The 22,766-nt window shown below is 40.6% G+C and overlaps 1 protein-coding gene across 1 annotated transcript in view; it reads right to left on the reverse strand.

Moving 5' to 3' along the window:
* LOC145407416 (glutamate receptor ionotropic, delta-1-like) overlaps nt 1-20,651 on the reverse strand; it is a 417,443-nt gene extending 396,792 nt beyond the window's left edge. Inside the window, exon 1 of the mRNA XM_080278347.1 lies at nt 20,479-20,651. Coding sequence (XP_080134473.1) covers nt 20,479-20,651 — 173 coding nt within the window. The remainder of the gene's footprint in view (nt 1-20,478) is intronic.
* Nucleotides 20,652-22,766: the final 2,115 nt, after the last annotated feature.

The following is a 22,766-nucleotide window of genomic DNA, read 5'->3' on the forward strand; positions in this document are numbered from 1 at the left end:
ATATATTTAGTTTTACTAGCATTAAAAGAGACAAGGTTGTTTTGTCCCCATTCACTGATTGTAACTAGATCTTGATTTATGGAGATGGCTGTACTGAGTTGAGAGGTAGAGATATTAGACTTTGTAAATGGATGTCTGAGTGTGAATGAACTATGTAGTGTTGAGTCATCTGCATATGAGTGAACGGGATTGTGAGTGACAGATAAGAGATCACTAATATGAACCAGAAATAGGGTTGGCGCCAGAACTGATCCCTGCGGCACGCCGGCGTTAATTGAGTGGAAATTCGAATATACATCATCTACTTTTACTCTTATTTTCCTGTCACTAAGATAAGAAGAAATCAAAGGAACAAAAGACGTTAGTCCATAGCAAGGGAGTTTGGACAGCAGGGAACGGTGCCATACTCTGTTGAAAGCTTTAGAGATATCAAGAGCTACTGCATGAGTTTCTCCAAAAAGATCAACTGATTGATGGATCGCATGAGTTAAGAGATTGAGTATGTCAATGGTGGATCTTTCGTGGCGAAAACCGTATTGTCTATCACTAATTAAGTTGTTGGATTCAAGATGTTTAACAATATGCTTATTAATTAAAGTTTCAAATACCTTACCAAGAGAAGATGTGACAGCTATTGGTCTGTAATTGGAGGGGTCAGACGAACTTCCTTTCTTCGGAACTGGGTGGATATTGGCTTCTTTCCATGAATTTGGGAATAAAGAAGTACGTATGCATAGTCTGAATAATTTGACTAGGACAGAGGCAAGTTCAGAGGAACACTTTTTCAAAACAATTGGCGGAATTCCATCTGGGCCTGGAGCTTTGTTGGTGGGTAAATTGTCTAGGATGGATTTTACGGATCTTGTCTGTATTTTAAGTGGGGCAATTTCGGGAGAATCAAGTTCCAGTACTGAGACATTCTGGCTTGTATCATCTATGGTAGAGTTTCTGGCAAAGGTACTAGCAAAGATATCTGCTTTCCCACGTGGGTCATTTGTAATATTGCCATCTGAAGATTTTAGTGGGGGAATGGAAGATGACTTGTTAAAGTTATTATTGAAAGAATTAAGAGTTGACCAGAATATTCTATTGTCATTAGGGTTGTTAAGTAGTTTTGATGCTTGCTTTTGAAGAAAGTTTGATTTAGATAGATTTAATACAGCTTTTGCATGATTTCTAGCAATTTTAAATTGGGAGAGTGATTCAGATGTATTTGATTTTAAGTAAGAGTTATATGCTAATGACTTTTGGGCTGTTGCTCTGGCACAATTGTCATCAAACCATTTTGGAGAGTTTGATCTTTTAGTGAACTGTTGACTTGGTATGAATAAATCCATACCAGCTAGTATTAAGTCGCAAATGTGGGACTGGGTAGAACTGGGATCACTAGAGAAGAAAGACTGCCATGGAACATGAGCAAGATAATTTCTAAATCCATCCCAGTCTGCCCTGTCAAAGTGCCATCGGGTCACCCTGACAGGTTCGGAATGGGGAGGTGTAGGAGGGTTAACTAATGAGGCTTTGATGAGATTGTGGTCAGAGGATCCAAGTGGTGACAGTACCTCTATCCTGTATTGATCTGGATTATTTGTCAAGAGTAAATCCAAGAGATGGGCATTATGGTCAGGATTATCAGGTATTCTGGTTGGTTGCTTTACCAACTGGGTGAAAATAAACGATTCCACAAACAGCTCGCATTCTAGACCAGCGTCGTCAGTCCGGGCAGAATGCAATAACCATTCAAAATTGTGTATGTTAAAGTCACCCAAAATGGTAATTTCATTGCCAAGGTCAAGGTCAAGGTTACTCAACTGAGTGGATATGGAATCAAATACACTGGGTTCCGAAGAAGCATTGGGGGAACGATAAACTACACAGATATATTTGGTAATGTTTTGGCAATTTAATTTATATAATGAGTAATCAAAACTGGATGAAATGAAGTTTAAAATAGTATCAACTGCATATTGGGATTTGATATAACAACAGGTGCCGCCCTTGTTTCGAAAGTTTGTAAGGAGATGGTAATCGGGAAAACAAAATGGAGATATATCGGTAGAGGGTGAGATTTGTGGTTCTGTGAGGAAAAGGGCCAAAAGGGATATGGACTGAAGGAAAAAATGAACTGAGTTTAAATTTGTGGTAAGGCCGCGGATGTTGGTAAAGAATAAGGCCGCACCGTCACCTCTTCGCCGACAAGCATTCCTGGAAATAGCAACAGTCGCTGCCGGCACAGTCGCTTGATGGAGACCGGGAGGACCCTGTGCCTCCAGCCCTCCCTGCCGGTGGTGGCAATCCGAGGTACCACCTCATTTGATTGTAAGATTGCAGCGGCCATTACTAAAGATGTGAATAGAAGGTGTGATATGTTATGCGCATGTACAGTAGTGTGGTGTAGACAGTTGAAGGTAGAGGTATTATGAGAGCATGCTGGCCTACTCTCTGTGTAAATGAATGCACTGAAAATGTTCAGAAAAGGGAGATGGTCAGGATCAAGTCCTGAGGGCTGGTGAAACGGGAGCTCCAGCTCTCCCTATCACCAGCTTGCCATCAACCTCGGGAGTACTGCCCTGTTCGACTGGTGCTACAGTCTACTCCTCCATATATATATATATATATATATATCTATATATATATATATATATATATATATATATATATATATATATAATATATATATATATATATATATATATATATATATATATATATATATATATATATATATATATATATATATATATATATATATATATATATATATATATATATATATATATATATATATATATATGTACCAGTACACAGGGGGATAGGAATATCCCTGTGAGTATGACGCAGGCGGTGAGGCGGTGTGAAATGTTTACGTGGAAAATATGAGTGCGTAGTATGGCAATGTACAGAAAGCTTGTGGTATGGCAATGTGTGCTGTGGCACTTGGAGATATTGCAGTATATGGTGTGGCAGTGAAACGTGTGTGTGTGTGTGTGTGTGTGTGTGTGTGTGTGTGTGTGTGTGTGTGTGTGTGTGTTCTTACCTAATTTTATCTTTACAGGAATGAGTCAAGCTCGTACTGTCCCGTGTCTTGAACCATATTTATCGTACATATTCTTAAATTTGTGAATTGTTTTGGCACACTATTTCATTCGGTAGTGCATTCCATTGATCAATTGCTCTGTTTGGGAAACTGAATTTCCTTACGTCTTTATCACCTCTCTTCTTATGCAGTTTTTTCCAGTGTCCTCTTGCTGATGCTTCTCCATATGTTAAGTAATCATTTATGTCTATTTTCTCCTTCCTTGATATGCACTTATATAGCATTATCATGTCACCTCTTTTCCTTCTCTCCTGTAGTGTTGGTAGTTTCAGTTTATTTAGTCTTTCTTCGTAGCTTAGGTCCCTTAAGCTTGGTATCCATCTTGTAGCAGCCCTTTGAACTTTTTCAATCTTGTCTATGTGCTTTTTGAGATGAGGACTCCAGACTACTGATGCATATTCCAGGGTTGGTCTAATGAATGATGTTATTATCCTTCTTAGCATGTCTTCATTTATGTATGTGAATGCTATTCTCATATTTGCAGGCAGTGTATACATGTTCCGTACCTTCTCGCTGATGTGGTCAGCCGGAGATAGTCTGTTATTGCTAATCACACCTAGGTCTTTCTCTCTTTCTGATGTGTATAGGATTTTATTTCCTAACTTATAATCCCAATCAGGTCTTTCTCCACTTTTACCAAACTTGATTACATGACACTTGTCCACATTGAATTCCATTTGCCATGTACTACTCCATTCATGAAGTTTATTTAATTCTTCTTGTAGCTCTTTACAAGAGTCTGCGTTAATAATTCTCCTTTGTATTTTTGCATCATCTGCAAACATATTCAGATAGCTCTCATTTCCAGTGTTACTGTATATCATTTATATACACTAAAAACATGATTGGTGCCAGCACTGAACCCTGTGGTACTCTACTAGTCACTTCTTTCCATGATGAGTAGTTCCCTCTTAGTACTGTTCTCATTTCTCTTTTTATGAGAAAGTTTTGCATCCAACAGAACAGTTTGCCTCGAATTCCTCCTTGATGGTACAGTTTCCATAAAAGTCTTTGGTGTGGTACTGTGTCAAAAGCTTTCTTGAAATCTAAATAGATACTGTCCACCCATCCTTCCCTTTCCTGTATTGTGTTTGTTACTCTGTCATAGTAGCTCAACAGATTAGTAACACATGATTTTCCTTTTCTGAAACCAAACTGTCTTTCTGTTATCATACTGTGTTCTTCTAGATGATTTACCCAAGCTTTTCTTATAAGCTTTTCTAATACCTTGCTTACAACACTGGTCAGTGATACTGGTCGGTAGTTGAGTGGATTTTGTCTATATCCTTTCTTGAATAAGGGGAAAATATTTGCTTTTTTCCAAATATCAGGTAGTTTACCTTGACTCAAAGATTTCTTGAAAATTAAAAATAATGGTTTACTTAACTCCTTTGCACATTCTCGTAGTACCCAACATGAAATTTCATCAGGACCACTTGCTTTTCCTCTGTCTAATCTACTTAACTCCTGTATTACTTTTTCTGCTATTTGTATATCTGGTAGTATGTGTGGACATGCATGTTCCACATAGTCCCTCTTAAAATTTTTTCTTCTGTAAAAACTAATTGGAAATTCTTATTTAGTGCTTCACAAATATCTTTCTCTTGTGTATAAGTGATTCCCTCGTCCGTAATTGATTGTATTATATCTTTTACTTTGGTTTTGCTTCTGATATAGCTGTAAAACAGCTTTGGTTGATCACTACTTTTATTTATTATATCATCCTGAAACTGTTTGTGGGCTTCCCTCCTTATTCTTGTATAATCGTTTCTTGCCTGTTTGTAATTATTATACGCCCTTTCACTATTATGTCTTCTGTATCTATTCCACAACAAATCTCTTCTTTCTTTTGATTTTTTACATTCTGTATTGAACCATTTCTGTATTTTCTTATCTGCTTCTTTGTGCTGTGGGATGTACTTTTGGACTCCTATTTCATAAAATTCACAGAATTTTTTATATACAGCATTTAAATCTTGTCCTCTAAGCTCATTTTCCCAATCAACTTCTAAGAAATACTTCTTTAGGTCTTGATAATTTCCCTTTTTATAGTTTAGGCTCTTTTTGTAACTGTCATTGCTATTTATTATGTCATATGCTATCCTGAAGTTATAATTTAGTACTGCATGATCGCTTTTGCCGAGTGGAGGGTGATATATTAAACTGTCAATATCATTTTCTTGCCTAGTAAATATTAGATCTAGCACTGAAGGTACATCAAGTCCTCTTTTTCTGGTGGTTTCCCTCACATGTTGCGTTAGGAAGAACTCTTGTACGAGATCCAGGAGCTTTTGGTCCCAACAGCTTTCTTGGCTAATTATATCTAGAGTATTCCAATTTATATTTGTATTGAAATCCCCAGTTAGTATCATTCTTTCTGATTTCTCTTCCATTTTATGTAGTAATGATCTTAAACTCTGAATTGTACTCTCTGCCAGGTCCTCATATTCATCTCTTTCCCATGTGTTTGATCTGGGTGGCATGTACAAATTGGCTACAATTACTTTACCTTCAGATGTGCTGATCTCTACTGCAATCAGTTCTACTTGTGATGGTATATCTAGTTTTATTTCATTGACTTTTAGATTTTTCTTGGTTAATATTATAATTCCTCCTCTTTTTTTTTTAATTTCTGTCTCTTCTCCATATATTGTATTCCTCTAAGTTTAGTATGTCATTGGATATCCTTGGTGTTAATTTTGTTTCAGTTAGGCATATTACTTGTGGTTCATTTTCTCTGACATAATCATTTATCTCTAGTAATTTAGATACCATTCCATCCACATTTGAGTACATCAACTTTATCATCTTGTTTATATACTTGTCATGACATGGTTCTTCTACCTTCCTCCTTTTTATTCCATCCTGTTTGTGTACCACTTTCGTACCTGCAATCCTATTACTTTGTAAAAAAATTTCTTTTTCTCCTCTTCTGATCTTCCCTCATTTTTTGTTTTTGCTTCCTCCCTTTTCTCTTTCAGTAATTCCAGTTCCTCTTGTGTTAGGCATCTTTTTATCCATATATTTTTGAACTCCTCTTTTTCCATAAGATTCTTTGCATTTTTTAGTATCTCTTCCACAGTGTTTACACTCTGGAAAGTCACCTTTAGAGGTCTTGTCTTGCTTTTCTCATATTTCCCTAACCTTTTGTGTTCCTCTATGTCTTTACTACAGATTTCCTCCGATACTTCTTTCAGTAAGCTTATTACATTTGCCATCTCCTTTTTGTGTCTTGTGATCTTGCTTTTTACTTCTTCCTCTTCTATACCAGTGATTACTATAGACTTGTGTGTGTGTGTGTGTGTGTGTGTGTGTGTGTGTGTGTGTGTGTGTGAGTGTGTGTGTGTGAGTGTGTGTGTGTGTGTGTGTGTGTGTGAAGTATGACAGTATGTTGTATGTCAGTGCGGCTACTGGCAGTGGGAGATGTCACTTTAAAATGTGTTCTGTGTGAGTGTGACGGCGTGTGGCATGGCACTGTGTACTGTGACAGTGTGAGGTGAGGCAGTGTGTGGTACGCGAACATGATAAGTGTCCGTGTGAGTTGTGGCAGTATCTGGAGTATTTGAGGTGTGACAGTGTGAGGCGTGACAGGCTGCGGTGTGGCAGCGTGAGATGTATAGAGTGTAGCTGAGAAGTGTTGCAGTGTGACTTGTGACAGTCTGTGGTGTGGCGGTGTGTGAGTTATCACTGTGAAGTGTGTTAGTGTAGCGTATGTCCGTGTGAGGTGTGAGGGATGACACGGTGTGAAGTGTGGTAGTGTGATGTATGGCATTGTGAGGTATGGAAGCGTGAGGTGCAACAACGTTAAATGTACTAGTGTGAGGTGTGGTAACGCGAGGTTTGGCAATATGTCAGTGTGTTGTGTGACTGTAATGTGTGGCAGTGTAAGTGCGGCACTGTTAAGATGGTAACTGTGGACTGTGGCAGCAATAGGTTTGGCAGGATGGTGTGGCAATGAATCCGGCATCCCAGTGACTTTTGTCACTCTGGCAAAGTTTTGAATGACAAGAAAAAAAAAAAATTCTGCTACAGAGAAATACTACGAACGTGACAGTTGTCTGCAGAAGAACATTGTTCGTTGCAGTTAAAATTCATCACACTATTACCCTTGACATTCTCAGACATGTTGTTGGCTATGAAAAGCAGCATGGCGACCATAGCATCGGTTAATCCAAGATTTCACTCAGAGTCCAGTATTTGTGGTAAATTATGCGAAAAGAGAAAGAGAAGCATTTGCCATCAGGCAAATGTTTGTGAAGTTAAATTATGAAATAGGAGTTGCTGTCGTTTTGTGTTCCCATTTAATTATTGAGACAATACTTTTGTTTGACACAGCAGTTTGTACAATTCAGTAAATAAGGAACTCGATGACACGACGCTTTATTAGTAAAGATTTCAGAACATATCTTCAATTAAACACTGTTTATATCGGGCCAATAACTGTGGTTAAAAATATTGCATGTCCATATATGTGTCACTCACTCATTCACTCATTCATTCACCGAATTACTGTATATTCTTGATGAATGGGGTCCACGTCTTATGTGAAAATTGTTAGGAACACGAAATTATGCAGAATGGTAAATTTTACTTATTTTACCAGAAACTGAATGAAAGGAAGGCAATGATTGATTATGTGTGTGTGGATGAAAGGATGCGAAGATGTGTAAAGGATGCAAGAGTGTATAGAGGTTGGGGGAGTGGACTTTCTGACCACTACTTGGTGGTGGCCAGAATTAGAATGCAAGTAAGATGGAGGAATAGAAGAGGGGAAAGACGAGAGGAAGGAGTAGTTGCAAGGAGAGTGGAAAGGTTACAAGAGGATGAGGAAAAGGCAGAGTATAAGAGAGAAGTGGAGGAACGATTGGGCAAATATGAATTGGAGCAGATGGGAGACGTGGAAGGTGTGTGTAAGATATTTACAGAAGAAATATGTGCAGCATGTGATGTGGTGTGTGGAAGGAAGGGAAGACGGAGGGGGGTGCAAGGAATAGCGTGGTGGACTGAAGAGGTGAAACAGGCTGTGGCACAAAAGAAGAAAGCACACAATGAATGGATGAAAAATAGGGGTGTGGAAGAAGTTGAGAGGTGGAAGAGAGAGTTATATGTGGAAAGAAAGAGAGAGGTGAAAAGATTAGTAAGAGAGAGTAAGAAGAGAGTGGATGAGGAATTTGGAAGGAATTTGAGTGTAAAGTGGAGGGACTGTAAGAAAATGTTCTGGAGAGAAGTGAAAAGAGTAAGACAGGGTGGAAGTGAAGTAAGCAGGGGAGTGAAAGATAAAAGTGGTTGATTACTAGTGGAGAAGGGAGAAAAAGTGAACAGATGGAGAGAACACTTTAAGGAATTGTTGAACGTAGAGGATGGAAGTAATGCGAGTATAAGTGGCTGGGGAATGGCTGGGAGAAGGAGGGAGGTGAGAAGACAGGAAGAAATCAGTAGGATAGAAGTTGTGGAAGCAATGAAGAAAGTTAAAACGGGGAAAGTCCCAGGAATTGATGGAGTGTGTGGTGAAATGCTGAAGCATGGGGGAGAGATAGTAGTAGAATGGATGTGGAAGATGTGCAGATTGGCCTGGGAGGAAGGTAGAGTCCCGGAGGATTGGAAGTCAGGTATAATTATTCCCTTGTACAAAGGAAAAGGGGAAAAAGAAGTTTGTGGTAATCATAGGGGTATTTGTCTTCTTAGTATAATAGGAAAAGTGTATGGTAGGATACTTATAGACAGAGTTAGAGAAAGAACAGAGAAATTAGTTGGAGAAGAACAGAGAGGCTTTAGGAAGGGAAGAGGTTGTGTAGATCAGATATTCATTCTTAGATCTTTAGTGGAAAAGTTTCTAGAGGAGGGAAAGAAGTTGTATGCGGCTTTCATGGATTTGGAGAAAGCATATGACAGGGTGGATAGACAAGGATTGTGGAAAGTGTTAAGAATATGTGGAGTAGATGGGAAGTTGTTGAATGCTGTGAAGAGTATGTACGATGGTGCGAAGGCTGCAGTGCATGTGGATGGTGAACTAAGTGAATTTTTCTCTTTGAAAGTTGGTTTGAAACAGGGATGTGTCATGTCTCCATGGTTGTTCAATCTGTACATGGATGGGGTAATAAAAGAGGTACAAGGTAGGGTAGTGGATGTTGGAGTGGCCCTGGTGAGAGAGGATAGTGTTTGGAAACTCCCTGTACTGTTGTTTGCAGATGAAACTGTGTTGTTGAGTGAAGACGAAGGGGAGCTGCAAGGCTTGGTGGATGAGTTTGGGAGTGTGTGTAAGAAACGGAATCTAAAGGTGAATGTAGGGAAGAGTAAAGTGATGGTCTTTGAGAAAGGTGAGGTTAGTGAATGTACAGCGAGGTTGGATGGTGAGGAATTGGAAAATGTGAGTACGTTTAAATACTTGGGTAGTGTGATGAGTAAGGATGGAGGTTTGGAGGGTGAAGTGCTTGAAAGGGTACAGCAGGGAAGAAAGGTTGCTGGTTCTTTGAAATCAGTGATAAGAAACGGGGAAGTGAGCATGGAAGTGAAAAAGTTACTACATGACAGTATTGTGATACCAACTCTAACGTACAGAAGTGAAGCTTGGACATTGTTGGAAGGACACAAGTCAAGAGTGAGAGCAGTGGAAATGAGTTATTTAAGAGGAGCCTGTGGAGTCACGTGGAGAGACAGGATGACGAATGAAGATATAAAGGAGCGTTGTGGTGTGGATGTGGATGTGATAGGAAGCATTATGAGAAACACACTGAGGTGGTTTGGCCATGTGGAGAGGATGGAGGGTGAAAGACTGACGAAGAGAGTGTATGTGAGTGAGGTGGAGGGGGGAAGAGGGAGGGGGAGGCCGAGGATGAGATGGAGGGATGGGGTGGAGAGGTATATGAGAGAGGGGGGTGTGAGTTGGGAGCAGGGCAGTGAAATGGCAGGGGACAGGGCGACTTGGAGGCGATATGTTTGTGGCTACCCCAAGCGGGATTGAGGCGTCTGGCATAGATAGATAGATTACCAAAAACTGAGGACAGCAGCACCAATGAACGAAATTTGGATACGCATTTCGTTTTTACTAAGATTCACAGGCTGAGAAGGGTCAAATTACATGGTGGTAAGGACTGCACAACCTTACTATTACACCTAATTTATTCATTGGCGCAAGTCAACTGCTGTTCTTGCCTACCATCTCATCTTTCATTAAAACAATGACCTTTGGTGACAGGAGAGGGTGACAATAACAGGCCATGGATGTGGCTGGAAGTCGTTAGCTCGAGTCCTGTGCATAGGAGGCACTGGCTCAGTGGTCGCTGGAATGATGGGATAGGAGCACGTCATGCCTTCGGCAGAATCCCTTGCAACTAAGGAACCGGAAATGGATGCCTAACTGCATACCCCTGATGGGGAGAGGTTTAGAAAAATGTAACCTAAACATTTGCTGCTCTGCACCACCTGGGCAGATAACTGTCTGTCAAGGCACCTCACACTGCGGTCGAAAAACCAAAACAATCCCTCTGACTCTTGTTATCTGTAATATACGAACCTTGCTTGATACTGACCATGACACTACCGTACCGTAGAACTGCCCTTATTCCCCATGAACTGAAAAGCTATAAAATTGACATTGCTGCCATGTCTGAGACTCACCTCCCAAGACAGTGCAATCTTATGGAAGCAGGAGAAAGGTATACCTATTTCTGGCAGGGATACGCAAAAGTGTAAGAGACCACAGTATTGGCTTTGCAGTCTGAAGCAACCTACCACAGAATATCCAAGAAACACCTGTGAGCATATCCGAGAGGCTGATGTCGTGGTGCATACCACTCTCTGAAGGCCGATATGCAACACTTATCAGTGCCAATGCCCCATTGCTTGATTCTGAGGACACCGACAAAGATTATTCTTGACTAATTGGATGCCACCATTTGGTAAGTACCACCAAATGACAAACCGATTCTGCATGGAGATTTTAATGCCAGAGTAGGAAACGATAATCTCCTCTGGCAAGGCATTATAGACTGCCATGGTGTTAGTAACATGAACAACAATGGCCTTAGGTTACATTTCTTATGTTCATACTTTAGTCTGGTCATCACCAACACCATTTTTCAACTTAAGAATAAACACAAAACCACATGGATGCACCCGTGATCTAAGACATTGGTACCTAATTGACTACGTCATTTTAAGGCAGTGAGATCGAAGAGAAGTTCTTATAACCTGAGCTATGAGATTTGCTGAGTGCACAACAGACCACAGCCTTATAGTCACCAAACTGCAGCACAGTAAGTCATATTATGCCCACAAATGTGCAGTAGACCATCCATCAAAAAATTTTACAGTAGTAGCTGAAAGAACATGGCAACTTGTAACACCTTCCACACCAATGTTACAGACAAGTTCTCTGAATGCCCATCACTTGATCCAAACAACAATGCATCAATCCTAGACACTGAGCAGCTAAACATTAAGACACTGCTCCACAGCACTGCAGAAGAAACATTAGGCTTCTCCAATCGCTTCCATCAAAACTGGTTTGATGAAAATGTTGAGGGTATAAAAGACCTTCTTGCAGTGAACAATAGAGCATATAACAACTGGCTCGCTCATCCAAGCTCCTTAACTCTAAAGACTGAATTCCAGAATCTCAAAAGTGAAACCCAGAGAAAACTGCGTGGCATGGAGAACAAATGGTGGACTGAGCAAACAAAGGAGCTACAAAGACTGACTGATATTAATGACCAACATGGGTTCAACAAGTCCATTAAAGACATCTATGGGCCAACCAAACACAACATAAACCCTGTTCGATAAGTCAAAGTAGAGCTCCTGAAAGATAAGCAAGTGTTCCTAGAATGATGGACGCAACACTTCAGCACTTTACTCAGTCAAAGAAACCCAGTGGAGCACAATATCCTTGATAACATCCTAGATGCTCCTCAAGCACCAGATCTTGATGTCCCACCTACACCTGCAGATACTATTCAAATCATCTAATGTCTGAAAAATAACAAAAAGACCTGGCCCGGATGGGATACCATCTGAACTGATAGAAGAGGGTGGCCAGTTACTTACCAGCATCTCCATAATCTCAAACAGACTCTCTGGAACCAAGAACAAATTCCATCTGAAATCCTTACTTCTGATTTTTTAACCATCCACAAAAAGAAACGAGAATGCTCAGATTGTGACAACTGCAGAGGCATCTCCCTCCTTGTAATGGCTAACAAAGTACTAGCCAAGATAATGTTATCCAGAATTACAAAACATTTGACTAAGTCAACATTTCCCTGAAATACACTGCGGATTTCGAAAGGAACGAAGTACCTGTGATATGATCTTTTTGCCCGACAGATACAGGAGAAATGCCATGAGCAAAACTGTGACTTGTATTATTCATTCATCTATCTTGCAAAAGCATTTATACCGTCAACTGAAATGTTTTGCGGAATGCTCTTTCAAAATTTGGAGTTCCAAACAAATTTCATACCATCCAGAGCCTTCATGAGACAACAGGAATGCTAATGTGTCGATTGGTGTGAGCAAATCTGAGCACTTCAATGTGGGAGTGGGCGTAAAGCAGGGATGTGTCCTAGTTCCTGTTATTTTCAACATCTGTCTCACTGCAGTCACTCTTTTAAGTCACCAACAAATGAGCAATGATGATGGAATAAAATGCAGTTCCAGCTCGACGATAACTTATTTAATCTCAGATGTCTTCAAGCACAATCAAAGACTAGAATAGTTCATTTCCTAGAGCTGCAATATGATGATGACTGTGCCACCCTTACACAAACCCCAAAAGCCCTAGAACATTCTCTCACCATCATTTCCAACATACATTATGCAATCAGGCTGCAAATAAACGTAAAAAAATAACAATAATAATAATAATAATAACAATATCTCAGTGAAACAACACAGCAGAGCCTCTTGCATTTCAGATAAATGGCGAAAATGGAAAACAGGTGGAGAATTTTACCTACCTTGGAAGTGTGCTCACACGAATCAACCACCCCTCTCATGCGTCTCACATCCAGAGTCTTTGAAAACATCAGCATGAGAATCGAGATGAAGGGATCATTGGATACAGCTGCATGCCTCTCTGCCCTCTTATACAGTGCTGAATACTGGACTATAGGGTGGTTCACGATCAGTGGATTAAAAAAAAAAAAGTCTAAAATGTACTGCTCCACAAGGCTGCCCTTGTTCCAATAGCAAAAAGACATCACAGGGAAAGTATTAGCTCATTTTAAAAAATTTCAGAGGATGCACATTAGGGAAGAATTTTGTGTTATATGTATGAAATACATACAATGACGAGGAGAGTGTGTGTGAGTGAGGTGGAAGAGGGGAGAGGGAGGGAGAGGCCAAGGATGAGATGGAGGGATGGAGTGGAGTGGTATATTAGAGAGGGGTGTGTGAGCTGGGAGCAGGGTAATGAAATGGCGGGGGACCGGGCGACTTGTTTGTGGCTACCCCTTATGGGATTAAGGAGACTGGCAATAGATAGATAGATAGATGCATGAAATTCTGACTGCGGTTATTTGGGTAGCCTACGAAAGTATTATCAGACTTTATGCTTTTTTTTTTTTTTTTTACGTTAGTGGTAGGTGGTGGCGACCATCATCTACTCACTTGATGTAGTGCTGCCTACTTCTTCCTTAGCCTTTATCACTCTTTTTCTGTGCCTGCCCTCCTCTCTTCGTATTTTTCCCATCTTCCCTGTCACTTCTTATTGCTTTTCTTTCCTTTACAGGTGGCTTTACACTGAGTGACAAGCTGGGTGGTAACCATATAACCAAACCATACGTGCTCCCTACGTGTCAGCAAGTGGGTTGGTGGAGGGTTAGTGTTCCTCCCCGTAAAACAAATAACTCAAAGTCAAATGGACACCTCTTGCGGGATTATGGCGGCTGGCAAGGGATGGATAGATAGATAGTTGTGTTAATGGTTTTAAACCTCTGCATATGCAGTGTTAATTTTCCCACTATCCAGCTGTTCAGATTTTATACTGCTTCTATGGTCAAAGCCACATGCTTTCATACCTTTTAAACTTGAGGCCAGCCAAGAATAATCACCAGGATTGTTTCAGATCTGTAACATATGTACCAGTGAGTGCAGTTTTAGAATTTAGACAGATTTAAAGCTTTGGTCAGAAACTTTTGTCTTTCTGAGCGAGCTCTTTTTAATATTGTTGTAGTCCACTGCAGCTGAGCATGTGATAAACATATCAAAAACTCGAAGTTTCCTATCAGTGTCCATTTATTTAATGCAAGGAAAAAGGAACCAAAGGCCAGGGCCCCACAAACCATTCCTTCCAAGAGAAAACAAGAACAATACAACAGAGAGCCAAATTAAAGATCTGTTCATTTCGAGACGTCTGGACACACTGCGTTTGAAAGACCGGTAATCATAAAGAGTACGAAATACAGACAGATGGAGACAGTTCCAAAGTTAACCTGTTGCATAAATGAAAGACTGGGAGTAACGGTTAACTCTTGCATTAGAGAGTTGGTCAGAAAAGGGATGAGTGTTTGTTGCTAGACCGGTGCTACTTGCCTGTCGTAGTGTTACAGGGGTGCAAGCAGATCGTTCAGAGGAGCAATGACCATTGAAATAGGATGGAAGAGATAAAGATGCATCAGTGTGGCGAAGAGACAGAGTTTGAAAGAAGCCAGTAAGAGGAGACAAAAACCTTTGACCCCACCTTGCTGAGAAGAGCTGTATGTGGGGAGCATCCCCACACATGAGAGTTGTACTCTAAACAGGGCCGAATAAAACCCTTGTAAAAAGTCAATACCTGTGGAGGGGTAAAGAAGGTACGGAGTCGGCTTAGCACACCTATCTCTTGAAAGCAGATTTTACAAGAGATATAATATGATGTTTCCAAGATAGATCCCGAGAGAATGAAACCCCAAGTATGTTTAAAGATGGTGCAGGATTGTGCTGTTTGGAAAGCTAGAAAGAGGTATCACAAACAGAATTTTCATGTCTAAAAGATTTGACTGTTTTATCATTATGTAGAAAACAACACTTTCAGAAAAATTGCCAATTTACCTGTCAGGGCAACCATAATATACTGACAAAGTCAGAATACCAGTGCAAGGAATGACTCAGCTGAACAAAAACTATTAAAAGTTTATGATGAGTATTTTCTACTCAAAAAAGCTCGTCTAAAAAATCTGAATATCGGAGGTTAAAGGAACAAATGTTTCTTGATGAACCTCACAGTCTTTTTGACATACTCAGCAAAGATGTTATTCAATGCATGAAAAATTAAGAGGATAAAATCCTCCTTATGATGCAACGTGATGACAAGTCTAGCTGCAGCATGAGTTATGTTGACAAAATCTTGGCAGAAAATAAAACACGAAAACAAAATAATCAGACCTGAGCAAGAAGAAGAAAGAAGAAGGAAGCAATTTACTTCTCCAGAAAGGAAAGATACAGGAAGTCTGAGTGATTGCAGTGAAAGGAGTGAAAATTCAGAATCACATCATCTTTATGTACAAGATGGACCTGGAGAGCCCAGGAAATCTAGAAAGAGCCTTAATACATTTGTTACACCACTTGTTGCATCAGCAATAGGCAGGATTAATCTCTCTGATCTAGGCAATGTTTGTCACCAGTGCTGCAGCAAGTGCTCTGGATCATGATGTTACTGATCATTCATTATCAGGAAGTGGTATACGTCGTGCTTGGATTAAAAATCGGGAATTGAGAGCTTCAAGAGAGAAATCATCCACAATTCGTTTATACCCCTTCTGCTCCACAGGCATGGAAAGCTCTTACCAGATTTTGCAGGTATAAAATCTAAACAAGTGGACAGAATGGCTATATTGATATTAGGATTTGAAACAGAAAAACTACTTGGTGTACCAAAGGTAAACAGCAGTACTGGTGAGGAAGACGCCAAAGCCTGCACTGAGCTGTTAGAAGTTTGGCATCTGAAGTCAAAAGTCAAAGGCTTGGTACTTGATACTACAGCTTCAAATACAAGCTTACGGTCACGTGCGTATACGCTAATACAGGCATCTCTTGGAAACGGGCTTATATAAGTCAAAAGCTTCGTGTTTGATACTGTATTTCAGCTTCAAATACAGGTTTGCGGTCAGGTGCTTGTACACTAATAGAAGAATCTCTTGGAAAGGAACTTTTATGGCGTCACCACATATCTGAAGTAGTTTTATCAGATGTTGAAACTGAAACCCTTGGACTGTCATCTGGCCCAGAAATGAATTTTAAAAACATTTTCAGAAATGGTGGAACAAGATCAGCAAAGAAGAAGCTTTTCAGCCAGGAAATGATGTTTAGTTCCATTCAAGAATCTCTGCTTCGGGAAATGATAATATACTATTCATTATGCAATAAAAGAATAGCATCTACCTGAAGACTACATGAAAATATTGGAGGTGTCTCACATTTCTAGGCAGTACACCAGATGGAGAATACATACTTCGTGCTCCTGGTGCCATACACCATGCTCACTGGATGATGAAATGAATATATGCATTTAAAATATTGCTCACTAGTGATCAGTTTAAGCACACTGCTCGTGAATTAAAAGTTATACTGAAACTTGGACTGTTTGTCTCTATGGTATAAAATAGGTTCAAGCATGAAGTTCCAGTCCCACGAAATTCCCTTTTCAATTATTTGAAGTTGATTAATATGCCTCAGCCATACCATGATGTCAGTATTAGAGAGAATGCCTTGAAAGTAATCAAGCGGCATTTCTGGTATTTGTCTGAACACCTATCACCAATGGTTCTATTTGACAACTCTGTAAGCAACAACACAAAGGCTGCAATGGTTGCAAACCTTGAGGCCACCAAAACCAGATAGTGCACGTCGCACTCCAGCTACAGAAGTTGATATTAGTCATCCATTAGGAGCATACATTACAAGCAGGTCAGTGAAACTCTTTACCATTATAACTGTAGACGGTGAAGAGTTAGAATTTCTAGAAATAAGACCGTGCTACCTGGCTAGCAGATGACACTGACCTTGCCATATAGAAGAAAATCTAAGGAGTAAAGTAGTGAATGATAGCACAGAAAGAGGCATTAGTCTCACTGATTCTTACCACAATACACTGACAACAAATGAAGTCCGAAAGCATTTTTTATTACAAACAGTCAGAATTCATAGGCAAAGGTACTCATCTTCCAAAAAATCTGCAGTCTTGCCTCAATAAAGTACTTAAACTTTTCACTTTACTGATCTAAACAGTCTAAGTTTAATTGTACAATAAGCAAAAGATGTTATATGTGCATACCTAGTAAGTAAGTAAGTAAATATATGGTATATTATACTGTCATTACACAACTATTCTATCTATATACCTAAGCTGCTTCCCCCAAAGAAAGGGAGGTAGCCAAAGCAGGACGACACACTCCCATTTTATTCTTCCACACACACACATTAATTTGTATCTTAGCCACAAGGGGAGAAGGGACAGATCCCCACTGCAACACACCACACGAGATTCAGCTGCGCAGAGCAATCAGCAAAATCAACAGTGGAGCCCAAGAACATAACTGGTTTACCCCTGCCACATCATAATGGACCCAATCCCTAACCTACATCTGACCTGATCAGCTGATCAGATCTAATACGGGGGAATATCCCCTCTGGGCCGTGTCACCATCTTTTCATTCACCGTTTCTCTCCAATCATTCATATTACGCACAGCCACTCTTTTGCTCAACAGACATCCCCCTTGCATCTAACGTTCTCTTCACACTGTCCATCCATCCTATTCGTGGTCTTCCTATCAGGCTTACACCTCTCACATCCGCTCCAGTTATCTTTTTCATCAGTCGCTCTTCATCCATTCTTTCTTCATCCATCCACTCCATATGCCCAAACCATTGCAACACTCTCTGCTCAACTCGATCAGCCATCTCCTGCATAACTCCAGTTCTTCGCACTTCATCAATTCTCACTCGATCGATACGCTTCACTCCACACATACTCCTCGAACACCTCATCTCCATTGCATTCAAACTTTTCCTTTCTCCAACACCCATATTCCATGTTTCAGCCCCATATAATGCAGTTGGTACCACTTCACCCTCATACGGCCTTATCTTTACGTCCATTCTAAGCGAATAATATCTAAACACTTCTCATTCCTACCAGCATCTTTCCTACTTCATTCATTCTAAACTTCACTTCTGCATCTACTCTTCCATCCACAGCAACATGTGACCCTAAATATTTAAAACATTCTACCCCCTCAAGCAACTCTCCATTCAAAACTATATTCATCTTCCTACCGTCAACCAACCTCGTACACTTCATCACTTTACCCTTATTCTCATTTACTCTCAATATCCTCCTTTCACACACCCTTCCAAACTCCTGTACCAACTGTCTCAGTCTCTCCGGATCAGCCACAAGTGCAGTAGTTATAATAAACTCACAGTCATACAATTTTGTTCTACAGTATACTGGGATTAAAGTTGTTAATAATTTTTCAGTAATGAACTCACATTTAACATTTTTGTTTTATGCAGTGTTAAAGTTGTTAATTACAAACTAATATATTTGGTTTAAACAATGTCTGAAGTTATACGAATTTTGTTTGCTTTCTATCGAGTATCCCATAAAAGCCTTCATTTTATGCAGCCTTTAAATATTGTTCAAATCTGATGAAACTTTTACCAGAAACATGTCTTGCCAGTAGGAACAAGGGCAGCCTTGTGGAGCAGCAAATATCTAAAGTTTATTTTTTTGGACTACCATATAGCTTGAATCTTTTTATTCGTGATTTTTACAACGCATCCCAGGACTTACATGGGAGGAAAAAGTCCCTCAATCACAGAGTTTCCATCGGGCAGTGTCAACCAGCATAGAAACCACGTTGGCTAACAAACAGCTTAGACGGGTCGGACACTTGTTTTGCATGCCTGAGCATTGCCTTGCCTGTCAGGTTCTGTATGGCCAACTTCCTGCAGCATGTTGCAATACAAGGGGACGGAAGATGTGGTGTAAAGATTATATAAGGACAACCCTGAAAAAGGGGAGCATCATAACAATAGATCTTGAAACTAATCCCTCTGACAGAGAACCAGGATGAGCCCTGTGCAGTGAGGGAACTGTTCATCTCAAAGAAGCTCAGATCCTGGCCAGAGAAGAGTGTAGACAATGGATGCACAGCCAGAACAAAGTTCTCCCAACGAACCTGAACTTTACATGATATATGTGGCAAATCTGATAAATTACCAATATGCTGGGAATCGAACCAGGGACTCTCAGGTGAGAGCCAGGCAGCATACCACTACACCACGAACAGGTAAAAGTTAACTCATGTTGTCACAATCTTGTAACCAACGTCCCTCCGCCCCCACTGTGGGCATGAAGAGGATGAGTTAACCCCCTGGCCCTAGTGCCAAGGGGTTAACTCATCCTCTTGATGACCACAGTGGGGGCGGAGGGACGTTGGTTACAAGATTGTGACAACGTGAGTTAACTTTTACCTGTTCGTGGTGTAGTGGTATGCTGCCTGGCTCTCACCTGAGAGTCCCTGGTTCGATTCCCAGCATATTGGTAATTTATCAGATGATTTTTCCTGTGTACAGTACAGGTTTCTCTTTTCATATGTGGCAAAGTTTGTGGATCCAGAATTGTTCTGCACAGTCACACACGTTGGGATCAAAGACTGAGAAACATACCATATTAGTGAGTGTAGCTGCCGTCGTCTTCTGTAGCAGAAGGACAGATTTATGTACGTGTGTGTCTGGTGGAAACAAAATTGGAAAAATGGTTTTGATGAACACTGGCAGTAGAACTGGAGCTGGATCCCAGATGAGCCAGTTTCGATTCTATGTCTAGTGAAAGGATGATTTGGACTCTAATAACCGTCTTCACTGGTTTTACATACAGCACCGCATACACTGAAAAATACAGCGGGGCATTTCTGTGGAGTTTCACGCATCTCTACACACACACACACACACACACACACACACACACACACACACACACACACACAGGTGGGGGTTGCACATTTACAGTCTGATGACTATTACTTTACTGACGGTGTGAACAGACAGATTTATTCAGCAGAAAACTGTGGTAGCTGTGGTGGTGGTGGTACAGGTGTTTGCGGTACCTGTGATCAGGATGGTGGTAGTGGTAGCAGTGGTAGCTGTGATGGTGGTGGTGATAGCTATGAAGATGATGCCGGTGGTGGTAGTAGCTCTGATGATGATGGAGGTGGTGCTTTGCTGCCCTATCAAGCCATAAAACACTTGCTCCAAAACAAAACACTGTTCAGAAACATTTTTTTTTTTTTTAAGTGCTGAGTGGTCTCGGAGGGTATATTTGTCCTGACCACGAGAGAGTAAACCTGATAAAAAAGAAAATCTCGAAATCTCTCCATAGCTTTAATGCTCACTTACTTTGTAAACTTGTGAGGGAAGAGTTGGTTCAGGTAGTTGAGCACCAAGCCTCGACCAACGGTCCATGTGGCTACTCGAAGCGGCTGAGACTCTGGCTCACTAAACGGCACCATATAGTACACACTGGCACTGTTTGCAGTATGCAGTGTATGTAAGGGTATAGATAAAAACATTTACAGAAGCCATTAAAATGTGTGTTTCTACAATAATTCTTTATATATGCATTAACGTTCAGCTTCATACGAGATCAAATATTCAGCCGTGTGTGTGTGTGTGTGTGTGTGTGTGTGCGTGTGTGTGTGTGTGTGTTAACAAAATAACTCGGTTTCGATCCCACCTCTACCTACCTTGGCGGAAAATTTAAGAATCAACCCAGTGGTTGACCTTTTGTTTTTGAGAACAGTAGATTTAAGGACTAGGTCCATTTAAGCAGTTTTTATGTAATTCAAACCAAATTTTATGGACGATTTAAGGGTAAATCACCCTTAAAGGTCAAGGTTGAATTTCATGAAAAAAATTTTGACTGTGTAGCTTAGACAGTTCTGATTCAGTTTGGATCATGCTATTAGGGAGGATTGAAGGTTAGTCTAGGATGACATTTTGAGAGTAACAGATTAAAGATCGAGGACACACGGTACACTCAAGTCTGTTTTGAATCTGTTTCTTCCAAAGCAGGTAGAAAAACTTATCGTTAGGCAAGGATGAATATAATCGATCCTGAGAACAGTTGGTGTTAAGGTTATAGAGTATAGCCAGTGTTCGGCCTGTTGAGCAATTGTTGATCATGGGTTTGGCACTCCCTGAGTGCTGCTTCTTGTTTTTTGTAGTGTCATACAAGCCTTTCTGTTACATTAAGAGCGCAGGGGCCCAGAGCCAGTCTTTCCAGTGACTATATCCTTGTAAGGTAAGGGTGACCAGCTGCTTCCTCCCCTCATGACAATATATGAGCAATGACCCCCAGCCGTCCCTCTGTTGTAGACCTATGTGCTACATCCGGTTAGGTCACCTTAACTCACTAGACCACAACTTCTTGCAAAGATGAAGAAGAAGAAGTAGAAGAAGCATTCACAGAGTGCAACACCCATGCCATACTCCAGTATTCATCAAAGGGCCAAGCATCTGCCTTAGTCTTGTGGTCGTGACCTTCAATTGTTTTAATATGCAGAAAAGTTCAACCTTATCTGACCTCAGTCATTCCACCGGATTCGATTAATTTCCGATCATACTTGAGGTGGCTTTACCCATTTGATCTTTACCTTTAATATCGAATGTTTCATCTAAGACTGGCCCTCGAAACTACCACCAAGTTTGGTCACAGTCGAATAAACAATCATTTATTGGGCTGAACATTTGCTCTTGCCCTGTGACATTGACTTTAGTTATTGACACCCATCCACCCACCCACACACCCACACCCACCCACCCACCCACACACCCACACACACACACAAAATCTTGCTAAACATGAAATGTTCTAAAATCATCTTTGAATGTTGACAGATAATCCTTGCCTAACCTGAGATGGTGTAAAGTCACCGCGATGAATGAGTGATTAGCATCGCTGACTGTGTAGCTGCCAGCGCGATACCGTCATGGTTCAAATCAGGTGTGGGCACCTGACTCACTTCACTCAGGTGTCCATTCACTCATTATGGGATGAAAGGTTTAATGAGTGCATACTGGGTGCATAACCCGCAGAGGCGGGTTATTCACAATATACCCTGGGATACATGGCCAGTTCATCATCCACATTACCTCATTTATCTTCCTACATGTTGCCCTATGCACTCATTAAACCTCATCCCATAATGAGTGAATGGGCATCTGAGTCGAGTGACTCAGGTACTATGAGCCTCACTCCGTCTGTCTCGACTATTATCTTGCCATAACCTCAACTCAACCACGTAGTTTGGTGTTCATTTGGCCAAAGCTCTTAAAGCTGACTTTGCTATGACCTTTGTCTTTTTGCTTAAAAAAAAAAAAAAATAGTTTCTTGTGTGACTGTCAACTCTCGTACCTAGTCTGCTCCATACTGTCAAAATTGTCAGGATTATATTTTTCACAGAAAGACGGACTAATAAACACACACACACACACACACACATAAATGCTCTTGCTGCGTCCGCCATGTGCATATAATAATGGGTCAGATGCAAAAGTGCTGATGTTTCCAATCTCTGCCCTCCCACCCCCATTTAGATGCGCCAGTGTTGTCGTAGCACCGTAACATTCGTAAATTTTGAGAATTTTTTAATAACATCGGTGCAGCAAGTACTAAAAAGCATGAT

Source organism: Coenobita brevimanus, chromosome 8 (genome assembly GCF_032717465.1).
Source record: "Coenobita brevimanus isolate Jiangsu-jjx chromosome 8, ASM3271746v2, whole genome shotgun sequence".
Classification (NCBI taxonomy): Eukaryota; Metazoa; Arthropoda; class Malacostraca; order Decapoda; family Coenobitidae; genus Coenobita; species Coenobita brevimanus.